The 14,946-nt window shown below is 34.7% G+C and overlaps 1 protein-coding gene across 1 annotated transcript in view; it reads left to right on the top strand.

Moving 5' to 3' along the window:
- Positions 1-10,296, top strand: part of pof1b (POF1B actin binding protein) — a 68,756-nt gene extending 58,460 nt beyond the window's left edge. Inside the window, exons 10-13 of the mRNA XM_002666059.8 lie at positions 350-481; positions 4,356-4,426; positions 4,523-4,647; positions 9,277-10,296. Of these exons, the coding sequence (XP_002666105.7) occupies positions 350-481; positions 4,356-4,426; positions 4,523-4,646 (327 nt within the window). The 3' untranslated portion in view covers position 4,647; positions 9,277-10,296. The remainder of the gene's footprint in view (positions 1-349; positions 482-4,355; positions 4,427-4,522; positions 4,648-9,276) is intronic.
- Positions 10,297-14,946: the final 4,650 nt, after the last annotated feature.

Genomic DNA, 14,946 nt, shown 5'->3' with positions numbered 1-14,946 from the left:
AATATATATCAAAACTCAAGATGTGCCTCTGCCAAATATTGTCCCTTCATAACAAAGTATATGTCAATAGTAAACATATTTATTAAACCTTTAGATAAAACATCTCAATTTCCATAATTTGACACTTATGACTGGTTTTGTGGTCCAGGGTCACGTTTTATGCTGTTATACTGGTAAAATTTAATGTGTTTGCTCATTAATTTAAATTAATTCATATAAAACTAAATCTTCTCACTAAATAAAATATGAATTTCTTTTTAAAAACCTAAAAACCCTGTATGTGAATGCCAATTTAAACTCCTAAATACTTTCCATCTAACAACTATTAAGTTTTACTTTTTTTTTTTAGTCTCAGCTTATAAAGATTCAGTCAGAGAGCACCATAATACAGACCACCGACACCAGCAGTCTGGAGCTGCGTATCTCTGAGCTTCTGTCCAAACTGGAGCAGCGTGAAAGCGTCATCAGACACCAGGAAGAGGTACGTGATGCAGGCATTAAGTGCTTTGTCAGTGTTGTTGTGTGTGTTTGTCATCAGTTCAGTCATGTCTTGCGGCTGCGCGACATTTTCTTTGATTACGGCTGTCATCAACAAACAAATTCGACAGCTTGGATGCTTGTGTTGAGGCGGACTCTTCTTTTGTCTATTTAATGCTTGGCATGCTATGTAAAATATTCAGAATTATGCGTTTAGCATTTAAGGAACTAATCATGGAGCCAACTGTGCTTGTACTGTACAAAGACATGTTTATTAGAAAATGTCAAAGCAATCAAAGGGCGTGCCTTCAAAATGATCCAATAGCTGCTTAGACCAAATTTTAAACAGGTTTTAGAAATGAATAGAGCATAAGGAAGAAAACTCAGAATAGAACACCACAGCCTTCATTAAACCACAGGTCTAGAAGTGTAGTTCCAACCACACAAGACTGCGACACTTTGCGAATGTTTGTTGGAATGATGGATTCAAGAAACACAGAATCACAGAACTATGTTTGTATCAACACAACTTGGGATCTTAGTTGGCTCGCGATAGTTTTGGAAAATGCATCCCCTGCTGAAAAATCCAGCTTAAACCAGCCTAGGCTGGTTGGCTGGTTTTAGCTGGTTAGTTTCCAGCCATTTCCAGCCTGGTCTTAGCTGGTCAGGCTGGAAAATTACCAGCCAAATCTAGCTTGACCATCCTGGTTTAAGCTGGATATAGCTGGTTTTGGCTGGACTCCCAGCTTGGCTAGGCTGGTCAAGCTGGTTTTAGCTGGTCATCTCCCAGCCTGACCAGCTAAGACCAGGCTGGAAATGGCTGGAAACCCTCCTGGAAGTGGCCAAAACCCCTCTAAAACCAGCCTGGTCGACCAGCTTAAACCAGCCAACCAGCCTAGGCTGGTTTAAGCTGGATTTTTCAGCAGGGTCCCTGTCCATCATGCACTGTAAAAATGCTTTTCTTGCTTCATTTTTTGTAATTTTTCTAGTCCAAATATTTAAAAATTCTCAAATCAAAAAGCATTTTCTGGATAAGCAAAAGATATTGCCTAGTTCTAGGAAATAATATGTCAAAAATAAATGAGTTTTTCCCAGAAAACAAACTAAATGTCCTTTTAACATAAGATTATTTTGCTTACTCCATTGGCAGATTATTTTGTTTTGTTTAGGAAAAACTTGCTTAATTTTGTCATATTTTTTAAAACAAGTCAATAGGCCCTATCATATACCTGTAACGACGGGGAGTAACACCAACAACTTGAGGTAAGATCCAATATGCAGGTTTATTCACAGTCAGGCAAGCAATGGTCAAATCAGGTATGAACAGGTATGTGCGGGCAAATCCAGAGTCGTAATCAAGGTACAGGCAATAGGTCGTAAGTCAGGCGGCTAAACAGGATAACACAAGGCTAGGGTCTAAGCACAGATAAACAAGACAAGGCTGACGTGAAACTGACGTTTCGACACAGTGTCGAGATCCCGAAGCGCAAGTGTTTCGAAACACTGCACTGAAGCATGATCCAAAACAGCCAGGTCACGTGACTAAAGTGTTTCGAAACACTTGGTTACGTGACTAAAGCGATTCAAAGCATTGATCATTTCAGAGGCGTTTCAAGACCCGGAGAATCTGCATTTGACTGGCATGATCAAGAGCATAACTGTGTCTTGTATGGCTTAGTGCAGGGGTTCCCAAACTTATTAGCTTGCGACCCACAAAATAACAATGTAAGTGACTCGCGACCCCCCAATATCCTCTGAGGTGGTTATATATACAGAAACCTTGCATGCAACAGCGCACACACACCAATACACCCAAGTTTATTCTTAGTTTAATGTTAGTTTTCATGTAAATCAGAGCTGTAAATGTGCCAGAAAGTTTAACCTGATATTATAAAACCAATCTGCTGCATCTGACGCCATTGGTGTGTCTTTAAAATTATGTAATTACCCCTGGGGTCGCAATCCAATAGAACTAGTAACTATAAGCTACTGTAGTAACTATATAGTATATATTCACTATAAACAACATTTTTTCTTTTCAGTAGTTTATTCATAAAGTATGGTAATTCTTATGGTTTAATATAAATAAATACATTTTTGGAAATCATCAGGCGACCCCCCTTCATTGTCCCGCGACCCCTTGGGGGGTCCCGACCCCCACTTTGAGAACCACTGGCTTAGTGGACCGTGCGTGTGCACTACAGTACTGTGTTACAAATTTGTTTTGGGTTCGAATCCCGACTAGTCCAAATACTCCAAAATCATGATTTTATATATTTTAACCATGTTACTGTTTTATGGTGTAGTCTAGATAGGATACAGCTGCGGATATGCCATCAATTTAGCATCATTTTTGTAACACTGTAAAACAATAATTCATATTTTTACAGTACTGTGATGGGTTTAGGTTTTGGATAGACGTTAATAAAATACAATGGGAAATTTAATTAATAATATAAGTAATTATTGTTAACTTCTGGCCACAACTGTATCTGATCTAGCAACAACCCTGTTTTACAAATTTATTTACAAAGGTGTTTATTCGTATGTCAGAGCAATGTTGAAACAAAACGATACAATAACAAAGCATTACCAACTGGTATTAAAGAATTTCAAAATAACTGTTTCAATCTGGATTCGAACCCATTATTCCCGCATGGTGGTCACAAATTCTAACCGCTCGACTAAACCATTTGCAGATTCAAGGCTACAAAGTGGGATTTCATACCCTAATTTGCTCAACTGTTCTTTGCTGAAGCTGTTTCAGTGAAATACAAATAAAATGACCACTAGGTGTCACCGTAAAGTGGTGTTTCGAAACGTTTCGAAGCTTCGACACATTTGCTTCGATAGTTTCAGTGTTTCACGAAGCCTCGCTTTGCCCACCACTAATTGTAATGTTACTGGTACAGCTAACAAAACTCGGCCAACTGGAAGGGTAACAGAGTGATTTAAGTATGGTGTGTTATCAGTTTTTGACAAGGTTCAGCTGGTGAGTGTAATCAAGCGAGATGAATGAGCAGGCGTGCGTGTCTGGAAGAAGTGCATGTGTGAATAAGTAGTCCTGGGGAATGCGAAAGTGAAGTTCATGATTATAGTGGCAACCAGCGATCTCCGCAGAGCGATCGCTGGTTATCGTAACAATATCCAGTGAAAAATGGCGCAGGTGACGTGATTTGTTGCTATGTTCAAACCAGCGCAACTGTTATTTTCACGTTTTTGCTCCTCGCAATGTTTAAATAGCAAATTCGTTTGTGCCATTTTGTGGACTCATGGGCATGCTGGTCTGAAAAGGAGGTGTGTTAATGCACATTGTTGAAGTGTTGCAATTTTGAGGAACTGAAATATACCAGGCTATTGACCAACTAAAAGCTGGTCTAAAGTCCATTGCAGAGTTTTTGTAAATTTGAAAAGCGCGTTAGTTACAGTATGTGCCCATGCGGCTCCAAAACACACATTATTTAATACACACAGGATGTACAGCAATACACAAATATCTTTACATATGAAAAAATAGTAAAGGATTCAAATATACATTATTTCTACATAAATATAAAAATCACTACCTCCATGCATTCTTCACCTCGCGGGGGCTTTGGAATCTGGCTCTGTTGTAGCCCGTTTAGTCATATAAATTTGCATTTGTATAATGTTCATGTATCATGTCTGTTTCTGTCTGCTAGTGAAGCTGTGGTTCTCATTATGAGACGCGTGATTTAGATCCTAGTTTGGCGTTTTTTCATTTCTTCCATCTATGCATTACCTCAGCTTCATTACTCTTGAGGAATGTCAATTGAGACCGTCTGACTGACAGATATTGTACCTCTCCACTTTAATACTGCAGTTCCTCATTCTCACCATTAACGTTTGTCTATCAGGAGATCAGACGACTCAAACTGCAGAAGACCGACAGCTCCAGCAGCTCCACGAGGACCGTCGTTACCAAGAGGTGTGTGTTTATCGCATACAGTATGAACAGTTGGAATACAGTGTAAAAATGAAATTGCTAAATGGCCATTGTTGGCTCTTTCTTGTCTCAAAACAGATACATGAACCAATACCCTATTTTGGGTCTGCTGAGTGACGATTATCAGTACACTGCTCCTATAAAAGAGGACAGGACTATGGTCATCGAGAGGACAGGAGAGGTCAAGACTCGCATTATCTAGAGTGTGTAAGACTCTATTCTGAATTTTCTTGTCGGCTTAGTCCCTTTATTAATCTGGGGTCACCACAGTGGAATGAACCGCCAACTTATATACGTTTTACGCAGCGGATGCTCCTCCAGCTGCAACCCATCACTGGGAAACATCCATACACACTCATTCACACACATACATTACGGACAATTTAGCCTACCCAATTCACCTGTACCACATGTTTTTGGACTTGTGGGGAAAACCAGAGCACCCGGAGGAAACCCACGCGAACACGGGGAGAACATGCAAACTTCACACAGAAACGCCAACTGATCCAGCTTAGGCTCGAACCAGCGACCTTCTTGCTGTAAGGTGAACGTGCTACCCTACGCCACCGTGCAGCCCACACTGTAAACCCTAATGTTGTCTTTACCTAAACAATCAAGCAAAGTTGACTGAACATTACTTAAAATTTAGCACTTTGGTCATGTCACCTAAAAATATGAGCTAATTTAACTTATATACAATGAAAATGCATAAACTTAAGATTTTAAGTATAGTAAGCTCAAAATCACAATTAAAAGTGTCCACTAAATGTAAATATAATTGTAAATGTAATCCTTGAAAAAAATAGAGGCAGTTTTTAATGTCGTCTTGATTGTAAAACTCTAATATGTGCAACCTTTTAGCAAGGTCTCTTTTTAATTCTCTTTTTTTTCTTTTAAACATTTTTTTTTCATGGTATATAACTACACACACAGACACACGCTGAACTGAACAATTTAAATATAATTACCAAACCGACAAGTTAAATAAACTTAAACATGCAAGTTTTGGGAGACTCCGTTTCTCAATTAAATTGAGGCAACGAGTTTATTCAAATAATTTTGTTCAGTCAGCTTATTTGGGTTTTCAGTGCATGTTTTGACCAGTCATTTAAAAAGTAATCTATGATATTTAGAAAGAAGTGTGTGTGTGTGAATGTGAGAGTGTATGGGTGTTTCCCAGTAATGTGTTGCAGCTGGAAGGGTATCCACTGTGTAAAACATATGCTGGAATAGTTGGCGATTCATTGTGCTGTGGTGACCTCTGCTAAACAAGGAAAGGTAAAGGAAAATGAATGAATGAATAAATACATTTTGAAACAAAAGGGAAATTGCAATGAGGCCGGCAAATGCATTGCACCACATTATATATATTATTGCATTCAGTAGATTTAGAAAGCATGGGGCATGGTTAATATAGGTAACTAAAACTAAAAAGCCATACAAATAAAATAATTGTTGTTATATGAAATAAATAAAGTTAACCATAAATTATTAAATAAGCTAAATGTATAATAAACATTAATGTGTCTTATTTCAGCTGAAAGTTTAATAGTAAAGTCGCACAACTTTAAATAAAACTGAAAAATAATCTTTGGATTTGCAAATAATAGTTACAGTATGTGTTTGACTAAATGTTTATTTTAATCACATTTCAAATAAAAAAGTGGATGTGAATAATTAATAAAATTATATCTTATATATCTTAATATATTTTAATATTTTAAAATCATATTGATCTCATAATTTTATCGGTTTAGGTAATAATATATTTTAATTTTGCACTGACACTTTTCCTTGCAAAATTTTTATAAAACTATGAAGACAAGCTTTACTTGTTTTCCATCATGCCACACCTATTGCAGATTATTTATCTTAATGATGTGTTTGTCTGGCAACAGAACACTGAAGTGCTCTGGTCTGTAGTTAATAATAGATTTGTCACTGGGATAGAGGACACATGCTAAATTATTGGGCAGAAATAAATGATTATAATGTCACTGACCTCTCTTTAATGCAAGCGACCTCATTATTTTACACATAGATGAGAAAACAAAATGACGCAATGAAGCAGAATGCATATTTAATCACATTTGTGCTTAGACAATGGCAAAAAATACCCATTGGACCAGCTATCATTTCTAATACAACACATTCAATGCAATTTGTGCTGGAAGTTGCAACATTTCGACTGCACATTTCCCTTTTTGCCCAATGTGTTGAGTTGACAGACCTCATAGTCATCTTTTCAGAATGGATGAACCCATTTTTCAAAGTCTCCTTGTTGGGTTTGCTTTCTGGGAAGGAAGCCAGCATGTCTGTATCCATCGAGTATCCACATATTTGCTTCAGAATGAGGGCAGGCTGGGCTGAGATTCAACATTTACTACAAAGAATGTCAGTGTGGTTTGCCAGCAACGTTTTATCATTCAGAAACTGTAGTATACTAGGACTATACAAAATACACCCTGAAACCTAAAAAAAAAACTGGCACTTCTTGCGCATTGGAAATCAAAACTGACAATGTTTATATTGCAAGCACACATTCTTTAGGTAGACAATTAACTGAAAATAAATTGTTTTGGTAATTTTTAATTTAGTCTGATTTGCTTAAACGTTTAAAGAGGCGGTTCTTCTGTTGACATTAGTTTGATGCCTTTAGCCACAATATTCATAACCATGCCCCTCTTACCATTTGTTTGGTATGAGAGAATGGTTCACTAAAAGTCTCTGCAACTTCTAGTTCACCCAGATTTACACTGATATAAACCCTGAAAGGATGTAATCTAAATTGAAACATAAAGTCCACAATATCAGGTTAAGAATAGAGCCTGACTGATTTTTTGTGACCGATACTGATATCAGGGTGTAAACAAATAATGATATTGTTTATTATAGAATTTTACAGCATATTTTTTAATGCAGTGGTTCTCAAACTGTGGTACGTCTACCACTAGTGGTACTCAGGCTTCCTTCTAGTGGTATGTGGAGGAATCGTGGAATAAATTAATTAAAAAATGCATATTATAGTACAGTGCCAGCCAAAAGAACATTTACCCATTCCTGTGTCCAAGTTTTTGGCTACTGCTGTATACATAATACAGTATATACAGTTGAAGTCAGAATTATTAGCCCCCCTGTTTATTTTTTCCCCAATTTCTGTTTTAGGGACAGAAGATTTTGTTTAACACATTTCTAAACATACTAGTTTTAATAACTAATTTCTAATAACTCATTTTTTTTTATCTTTAATGACATAATAATGACAGTATATAATATTTTACTACACATTTTTCAAGACACTTCTATATAGCTTAAAGCACAGGTGTCAAACTCAGTTCCAAAAGGGCCGCAGCTCTGCACAGTTTAGTTCCAACCCTAATTAAACACACCTGATCAAACTAATTGAGTCCTTCAGGCTTGTTTGAAACCTACAAGTAAGTGTGTTGGAGCAGGGTTGGAACTAAACTGTGCAGGGCTTTGGCCCTCCAGGAATTCAGTTTGACACCCCTGGCTTAAAGTGACATTTAAAGGCGTAACTAGGTTGATTAGGTTCACTAGGCAGGTTAGGGTGATTAGGCAAGTTATTGTATAATGATGGTTTGTTCTGTAGACTATCGAAAAAAAAATAGCTTAAAATGGCTAATAATTTTTTCCTTAATGTTTTAAAAATAATAATAACTGCTTTTATTCTAACAGAAATAAAACACATAAGACTTTCTCCAGAAGAAAAAATATTATCAGACATACTGTAATAATTACCTTGCTCTGTTAAACATAATTTGGGAAATATTTCAAAAAGAAAAAAAAAATTCAGAGGGGGGCTAATAATTCTGACTTCAACTGTACGTAAACATAATATATACAGTACTATACAAAAGTCCTAAACACTATACCAGCTTTGTTGGCCTAAGACTTTTGCACTGTATATAATCAATCAATCTCTTTATTACAAACAAAAAGAAACTATAGGAAATATATACAAAAAAAAAAAAAAAACACCGGCAACAGCATAACATTTCCTCTTCGAGCAAAAGTATGTTTATTGTGGCTTCTTTAGCACCAAGCACAGCTTAAACTGTTTTGCTTTAATTGTCCTGACATTTTCTTAAATAATGTGCTGTTAAATATTAGGCTTATTTTAGCATTTTCCAGAGTTTGTCTATAGGTTTTTTTTTTCTGTCCAGGTGATATCATACAGCCCCTATAATATTCAGGTCTGGACCTCATGAAGGCCAGTTCATGACTGTTGTGTTTTATCAACATTGTCTTTCGCACGTCTTAAACAATTAAATCAAAATAACTTTCATTTTTTTCCCAAACAAAACATAACATCAACTGAAAGATACTTCACCCTGTATAAATCTCAATAAAATTATATATAATCTACACTTATTTACAAATAATTTACACTTATGACTTATGGTTATTGGGTAATGGGTCATATATACCCACTATATCATCAGAAAAACAACAGATTTAATATTGGCCTAACATTTTGGACAATACTGTATATATAAACATTTTTTTAGAGTATTTATTCAGAAAGCACAGCTTTTCCAAATGTAAACATCTGTAATAAATAAATAATTATAAAGAAAATTACTCTGAGTTGGCATGTTCTATCCTATTATTTATTAATATATATTTTGTTTCTTGCATGTGATGTTCGGGGCTCTGTAATTAGAACAATTAAGTAACAAATAACACAATAAACAGGAAATTTTGTCATAGAAAGGCTAAAACATTTTCTTGTAAAATGAATTATAATTATGTTTGTTGTTTTTTATAACTAGTCATTTCTAAAGTGTTTGTTTTCTGTTTCTTTCTAACAGGAATTTAAAGGATAATCTTGAGGCTTCCTTGTTTTCCCGTCCTGACTTCCTCTGCATGCAGCCATCGTCTGCTTCCAGTGCCTCCTATTGGTGGTGGTGACTTTTATCATTTTTAGGCTTTGGAATTGAATAACACATGAAATTTGAAGCAGTACACTTTATGACACAGCTGATGCTATATTTTTTCATAAGATCTTTCTTTATTGCGATGTAACGTGACTACTGATAGTTATTTTTATATTTTTTTGTGCTGTCTCTTCATATGATGCGCCACAACCTTTGGCAGACATAAACACTACTGTAAGCATGTGCATATTTGGAGAGAAATTATTTACTGGTATCATATACAGTGCCTTAACTGGAAAAAATTAAGCATCGTTCGTAATGTAAAAGGTGACTTTTGGATTTCTTATTCATTTGGGTATATTAATTATGGAAGTATGTTGTTGTTGTTATGATAATGTCAAAGGTGATACTTTATACACTTTAAAAAGCTATAGATTAATGTAATAGGGGTTGACCACCCATTATGGTTTTTCAATGGCAAATGTTTGGGTTCAGTAAGATTTTTTGATGTTTTTGAAATGTTTATTTGATAAAAAATAATATTTAAAATATTTTGGCATTTGTTATATTATTAACTTTCTGTCTCAATCAATTATTTATTTCTGTTATGTAAAGTCATTACTTCATTTCTCAGCGTCATAGAAGTTTCTAATATGATGATTTGGTTGTCAAGAAACATATAGTAGTGTGAATCAAATTATTCACTAAAATGAATTACTTTTGATCAGTGTAATGCATTGTCTCAGGTATGAAAAAAATCTTACTAAACTTAAACTTTTCAAAGGTAATAAGGAATCATTATGGAAAACCCTTTTCCCCCACAGAATAAAAAAAACACATAGCATCTCTATCTTAGAATACTAACTTTTTGTTGCAATTCTGAGTTTATGTCTCACAAAATGACTTTTTCCTCAAACAGTTTAAATAATAAACATCTGAATTGTGAAATAATAATAATACAAATCTTCAATCATTATTAGTTTTATCTGACAATTCAGACTTTTGCTCTCCGAATTAATAATGAATGTATTTGCAGTTGACTTTATTTCTTGAGATTGCAAGTTTATAGATTATTGACTCATACTACTTGCATCTTACTAACTTGCATTTCAGAAGTCTTCTCGGTAACACTTTATAATAACTACACTCTATAAATCCTTCACTAAGCGTGAATTCATTATTTGTTAAGCATTAACTTTACATTAATAAACGTCAGTAAACGGTTTATAACTGCAGCTACAAATGCTGTATTCTTGACTTATAAGCACCTATATAATGTATTTAATAATTGTACTTTCATACTTTGTAAATGATTTATATTTCATTACTAAATAAATTATTTCATTATTTACAAACCATCTGTATTTAAGAGTAGTTGAGGGTTTTTAGGATCATTCAGAATGAGTTAGTAAATTATTAATAAACTACTGAAATCAACATTTATACATCTTATTATTCAGGCATATACTAATAGTTAACTAATATGTTAATAAATGCTTTATAAACTTAACTTCATGCAGTTTTGTGACCTAATCTAAAGTGAGGGCTATTTATGCTTTATAAATCCCTTATAAATGACTATTAAAGGCTCAGAATCAAATGAACAATAATCTTTGCAATCTTATCTAAAAAGTAAAATTACTGTAAAGTTTAAACATTGCTGAATAACAGTAGTGTCAAAATACAACATAAAATTGGATAAAACAACAACAACAATATAATAATTTAACAATATAATAAGATGCAATGATTAAACTCTACAGTGATTTTATGTTAGATACGTTTGCAAAGATTTATTTTTCATTTGAAGTACAGTTTCATTTGTGTATCTTTTAATGAATAGAAATGAATAATTTCATTTTTCTTGTTTAGAATTTAACAGAGCCTTTATTTGTCATTTAAAAGAGGTTTAAGCATAAATAGTCCTCACTTTAGATTAGGTCACAAAACTAGATGAAGTTGAGTTAATAAAGCATTTGTTAACATACATAGTAACCATTAATGTATGCCTGAATAATAAGACATAAACGTTGATTTCAATAGTTTATTAATCATTTACTAACTCATTCTGAATGATCCCAAAAATCCTAAACTACTCTTAAATACAAATGGTTTGTATATATATATATATATATATATATATATATATATATATATATATATATATATATAATATAATGCAATACTTCATTTAGTAATGAAAAATAAATCATTAACTAAGTATGAAAGTACAGTTATTAAGCACATTATAAATGTGGTTATAAGTCAAGAATACAGAATTTGTAGCTGCAGTTATTAACTGCTTAATAACGCTTATTAATGTAGAGTAATGCTTAACAGATAATGAATTCACTATTTGCTAATGCTTAATAGATGATTTATAGTGTGTAGTGTAGTGTTATTATAAAGTGTTACCACATTCTCTAAAAATTTGCAGTTGCATAAGTCTAAACGGCAATATACAAATTTACAATTCTGAGAAAAAGGCAGAACTGTGATCATTCATTCTGAGGGGATTTGCATTCATTCATTTTCTTTTCGGCTTCGTCCCTTTATTAATCCGGGGTCGCCACAGCGGAATGAACTGCCTGGGGATTTGTGTCTTGTCATAATTGTCTTTTTATTTCTCACAATTCTGCCTTTTTTTCTTGCATTTTTTAACATTTACCAATTCTTATGTTCCCTAAATTTAGTTTCCTTCAAAATCATGAGTAGTGGCCAAAAGTGATTTCCAGCAAAGGAAACTTTTGTTTATGATCTGCATTTCAGCATTTTCAGCTGTTATGATCAAGGAAACATGCTATTAATAAAATACAAGAGGGAAATAAAAAAAAAATGAATAACTGATTAAAGCCACTCCATTTCTTTCTGTACACGCCATTGCTTTCTTTTCTTTTTTTAAAAATACATTTTTAGCATAGTCAAACAAAACCCTTATTCTTTCATAATATATTGTTTGCCTTTTTTGCCCATTAAATACCAAGCAAAATTTGTCATACTTTATCTGGTTTTATTCAAATATACACTCATTAGGCTGGAAATGAAGAAAGTCTGGGATCCATTTTTGATGAAATAACACTGCATTTGAGCCCTCTGCACTTTCAGGTAAGCCGAGAATACAAATGTTTTTGCGCCTTCCACTGTTCTTCATCTATGTGGTCAGTAAGTGACGCGATTTAACTTTCCAGCGTGAGAACAAGAGCATCTTGCAATTTTCCAGTTGTTGAGAATGAATTTGTAGGAGCTCAGCTAGAGGGTTAAGTTTGCTGTCTATCATTTTTTAAATCGATACTGTCATTTGTTGAAACACCTTTGCCATGCTTAACTCAAAATCACTGCTAGTTTCACAGGGTTCGGGAAAGAGTTTTCTTCTTGGTTTTCTTTGCAGCATGAGGCATTTTCAGAAAAGATTAAAAAAATAAAAAATTAAAGAGCCATTATAAAAAAGTTAAAGGTCAAAAAAGTCAAAAAAGTTGTGTGAAATTATAATTAGTATTTCACTCATTGGTGCGGGAGCATGTACTCGCCCTCAAGTAGTTCTAAACCTTTATAAGTTTCTTTTTTCTGCTGAACACAAAATAATATATTTTGAAGATTTATGGAGCCATGGACTTCCATAGTAGGAAAAAAAGACACAATGGATTTCAATGATTACTGGATTCCCCCATGTTTTGGAACAAATTGAGTTTCATTTTTAGTGTATGTTGCAGAATGTGACATACATACATACATACATACAAAAAAAATTCTGGAAAGCCTACTTGTCTGCTTTCTTCTTCTTTTGTACAGAGAAGCTGATATCTTGGAGAGGAGCTCCTAAAATAGCTACTAAATAAACCCAAGTCGAAAGTTATTGAACCTAACAAAATTTAAGGGACAAAAATCCAATAATAATAATAATAATAATTCCTTACATTTATATAGCACTTTTCTGGGCACTCAAAGTGCTTTACACAGTGGGGGGAATCTCCTCATCCACCTCCAGTGTGCAGCATCCACCTGGATGACGCGACGGCAGCCATTTTGCGCCAGACCGCACACCACACACCAGCTGATTGGTGGAGAGGAGACAGTGATGAAGCCAATTGAATATGGGGATGGTTAGGAGGCCATCATGGACAAAGGCCAGTGGGCAGATTTGGCCAGGATGCCGGGGTTAAACCCCTACTCTTTTTCAAAGGACATCCTGGGATTTTTAACAACCACAGAGAGTCGGGACCTCGGTTTAACGTCTCATCCGAAAGACGCCGCTCACTGAGCAGTATAGCATTCCCGTCACTATACTGGGGCATTGGGACCCACACAGAGCGCAGGTTAGGCGCCCCCTGCTGGCCTCACTAACACCACTTCCGGCAGCAACCTAGCTTTCCCATGTGGTCTCCCATCCAGGTACTGACCGGGCGCAGCCCTGCTTAGCTTCAGTGGGCGACCATGTGAGAGTTGCAGAGAGCTAGCTGCCGGCCATTTATGAACCTTATGTCAAAATACAAGTGAAAAAAGGATGAAGCAAATGACAAGGGTTTCCAGAAAACTCTTTGAAAAAATTTCTTATAGTTATAACATAAAATGTGGGCTCGTCCAGGATAAATATGTACAATAACAGGGAAAGTACTGGCAGCTCATTACCCATTTTTCAGTAAATTTTTTTTTGTAGAGCCTAGACAACAACATTTTGAAGATTTATGAACCTGTTGACTTCCATAGTAGGAAAAAAATCCCACGATTACCGGATTCCAGCATATTTTGGAACAAGTGGAGTAAATAATGACGGAACATATTACTTTTTTAGGGAAACTATGCCTTTTAAAGGAAAAAAAGAGGAAAACATCAAATTCGGATACACTGTAAAAATGCTGGGTTCTACACAATCCCTTCATGTTGTCCTAAAACAAATCTATTGAGTTAGTGTATTGAGCAAAAAACAATTAAGTTGTCGCCCCAAAAAACAACAAAAAAAGAGTTTTGTTGTTTCAGCTCATTTTAAATTAGTTCGAGCAACAAAATTAATTTGAGTGTATCACCTTTGGCCACTACTATTTTCAGTTGTTGTGAATAAGTCAATTTATGTTGAAATTGTGACATTACCTTGTTTTTAATGTTTTGTTCCTTGATGGAAGCTTCCACAAACACCAAAAAGACTTTAACACCAAACAAAGAAAGAAAAGCACATATATTTGTTTACAAAGCTGTCTGTTATAAGTCAATCATGAGGGTGCAGATATGCTGGAATGGAGTCCTAATATATAATGTAAGCTGGTGAGGGGTTTTACTGCATCAAGCTTTCAACCTTTTTGTCTGAACATCATCCGGAAGACATCTTTAAAAAAAAAAGCTGAGAAACTTTAAGACACTGGCAGCTAATCACTGTGCAAATATAATAAAATATAACAGTTTCACATATTTAGTTTTTTTTTAGCGTGTATTTACACTTTAATTGTTTTATAATACCTCAGTCTCTGCTACATTCACTTTTGATGTTAAGATTAAACTCTACGGTTTACCAAAGTGCCACTTGACATTTTGAATAGTTTGGAAAAAGATCTTGTATGAGAAATAATAGATATTCTTACATCCCTGGGTCTAGGAAGTAACATACATACAGTA

This window comes from Danio rerio, chromosome 21 (genome assembly GCF_049306965.1).
Source record: "Danio rerio strain Tuebingen ecotype United States chromosome 21, GRCz12tu, whole genome shotgun sequence".
In the NCBI taxonomy this organism is placed as follows: domain Eukaryota; kingdom Metazoa; phylum Chordata; class Actinopteri; order Cypriniformes; family Danionidae; genus Danio; species Danio rerio.
Note: the sequence above shows the minus strand (reverse complement) of the source record. Positions and strands in the feature narration are given on the sequence as shown.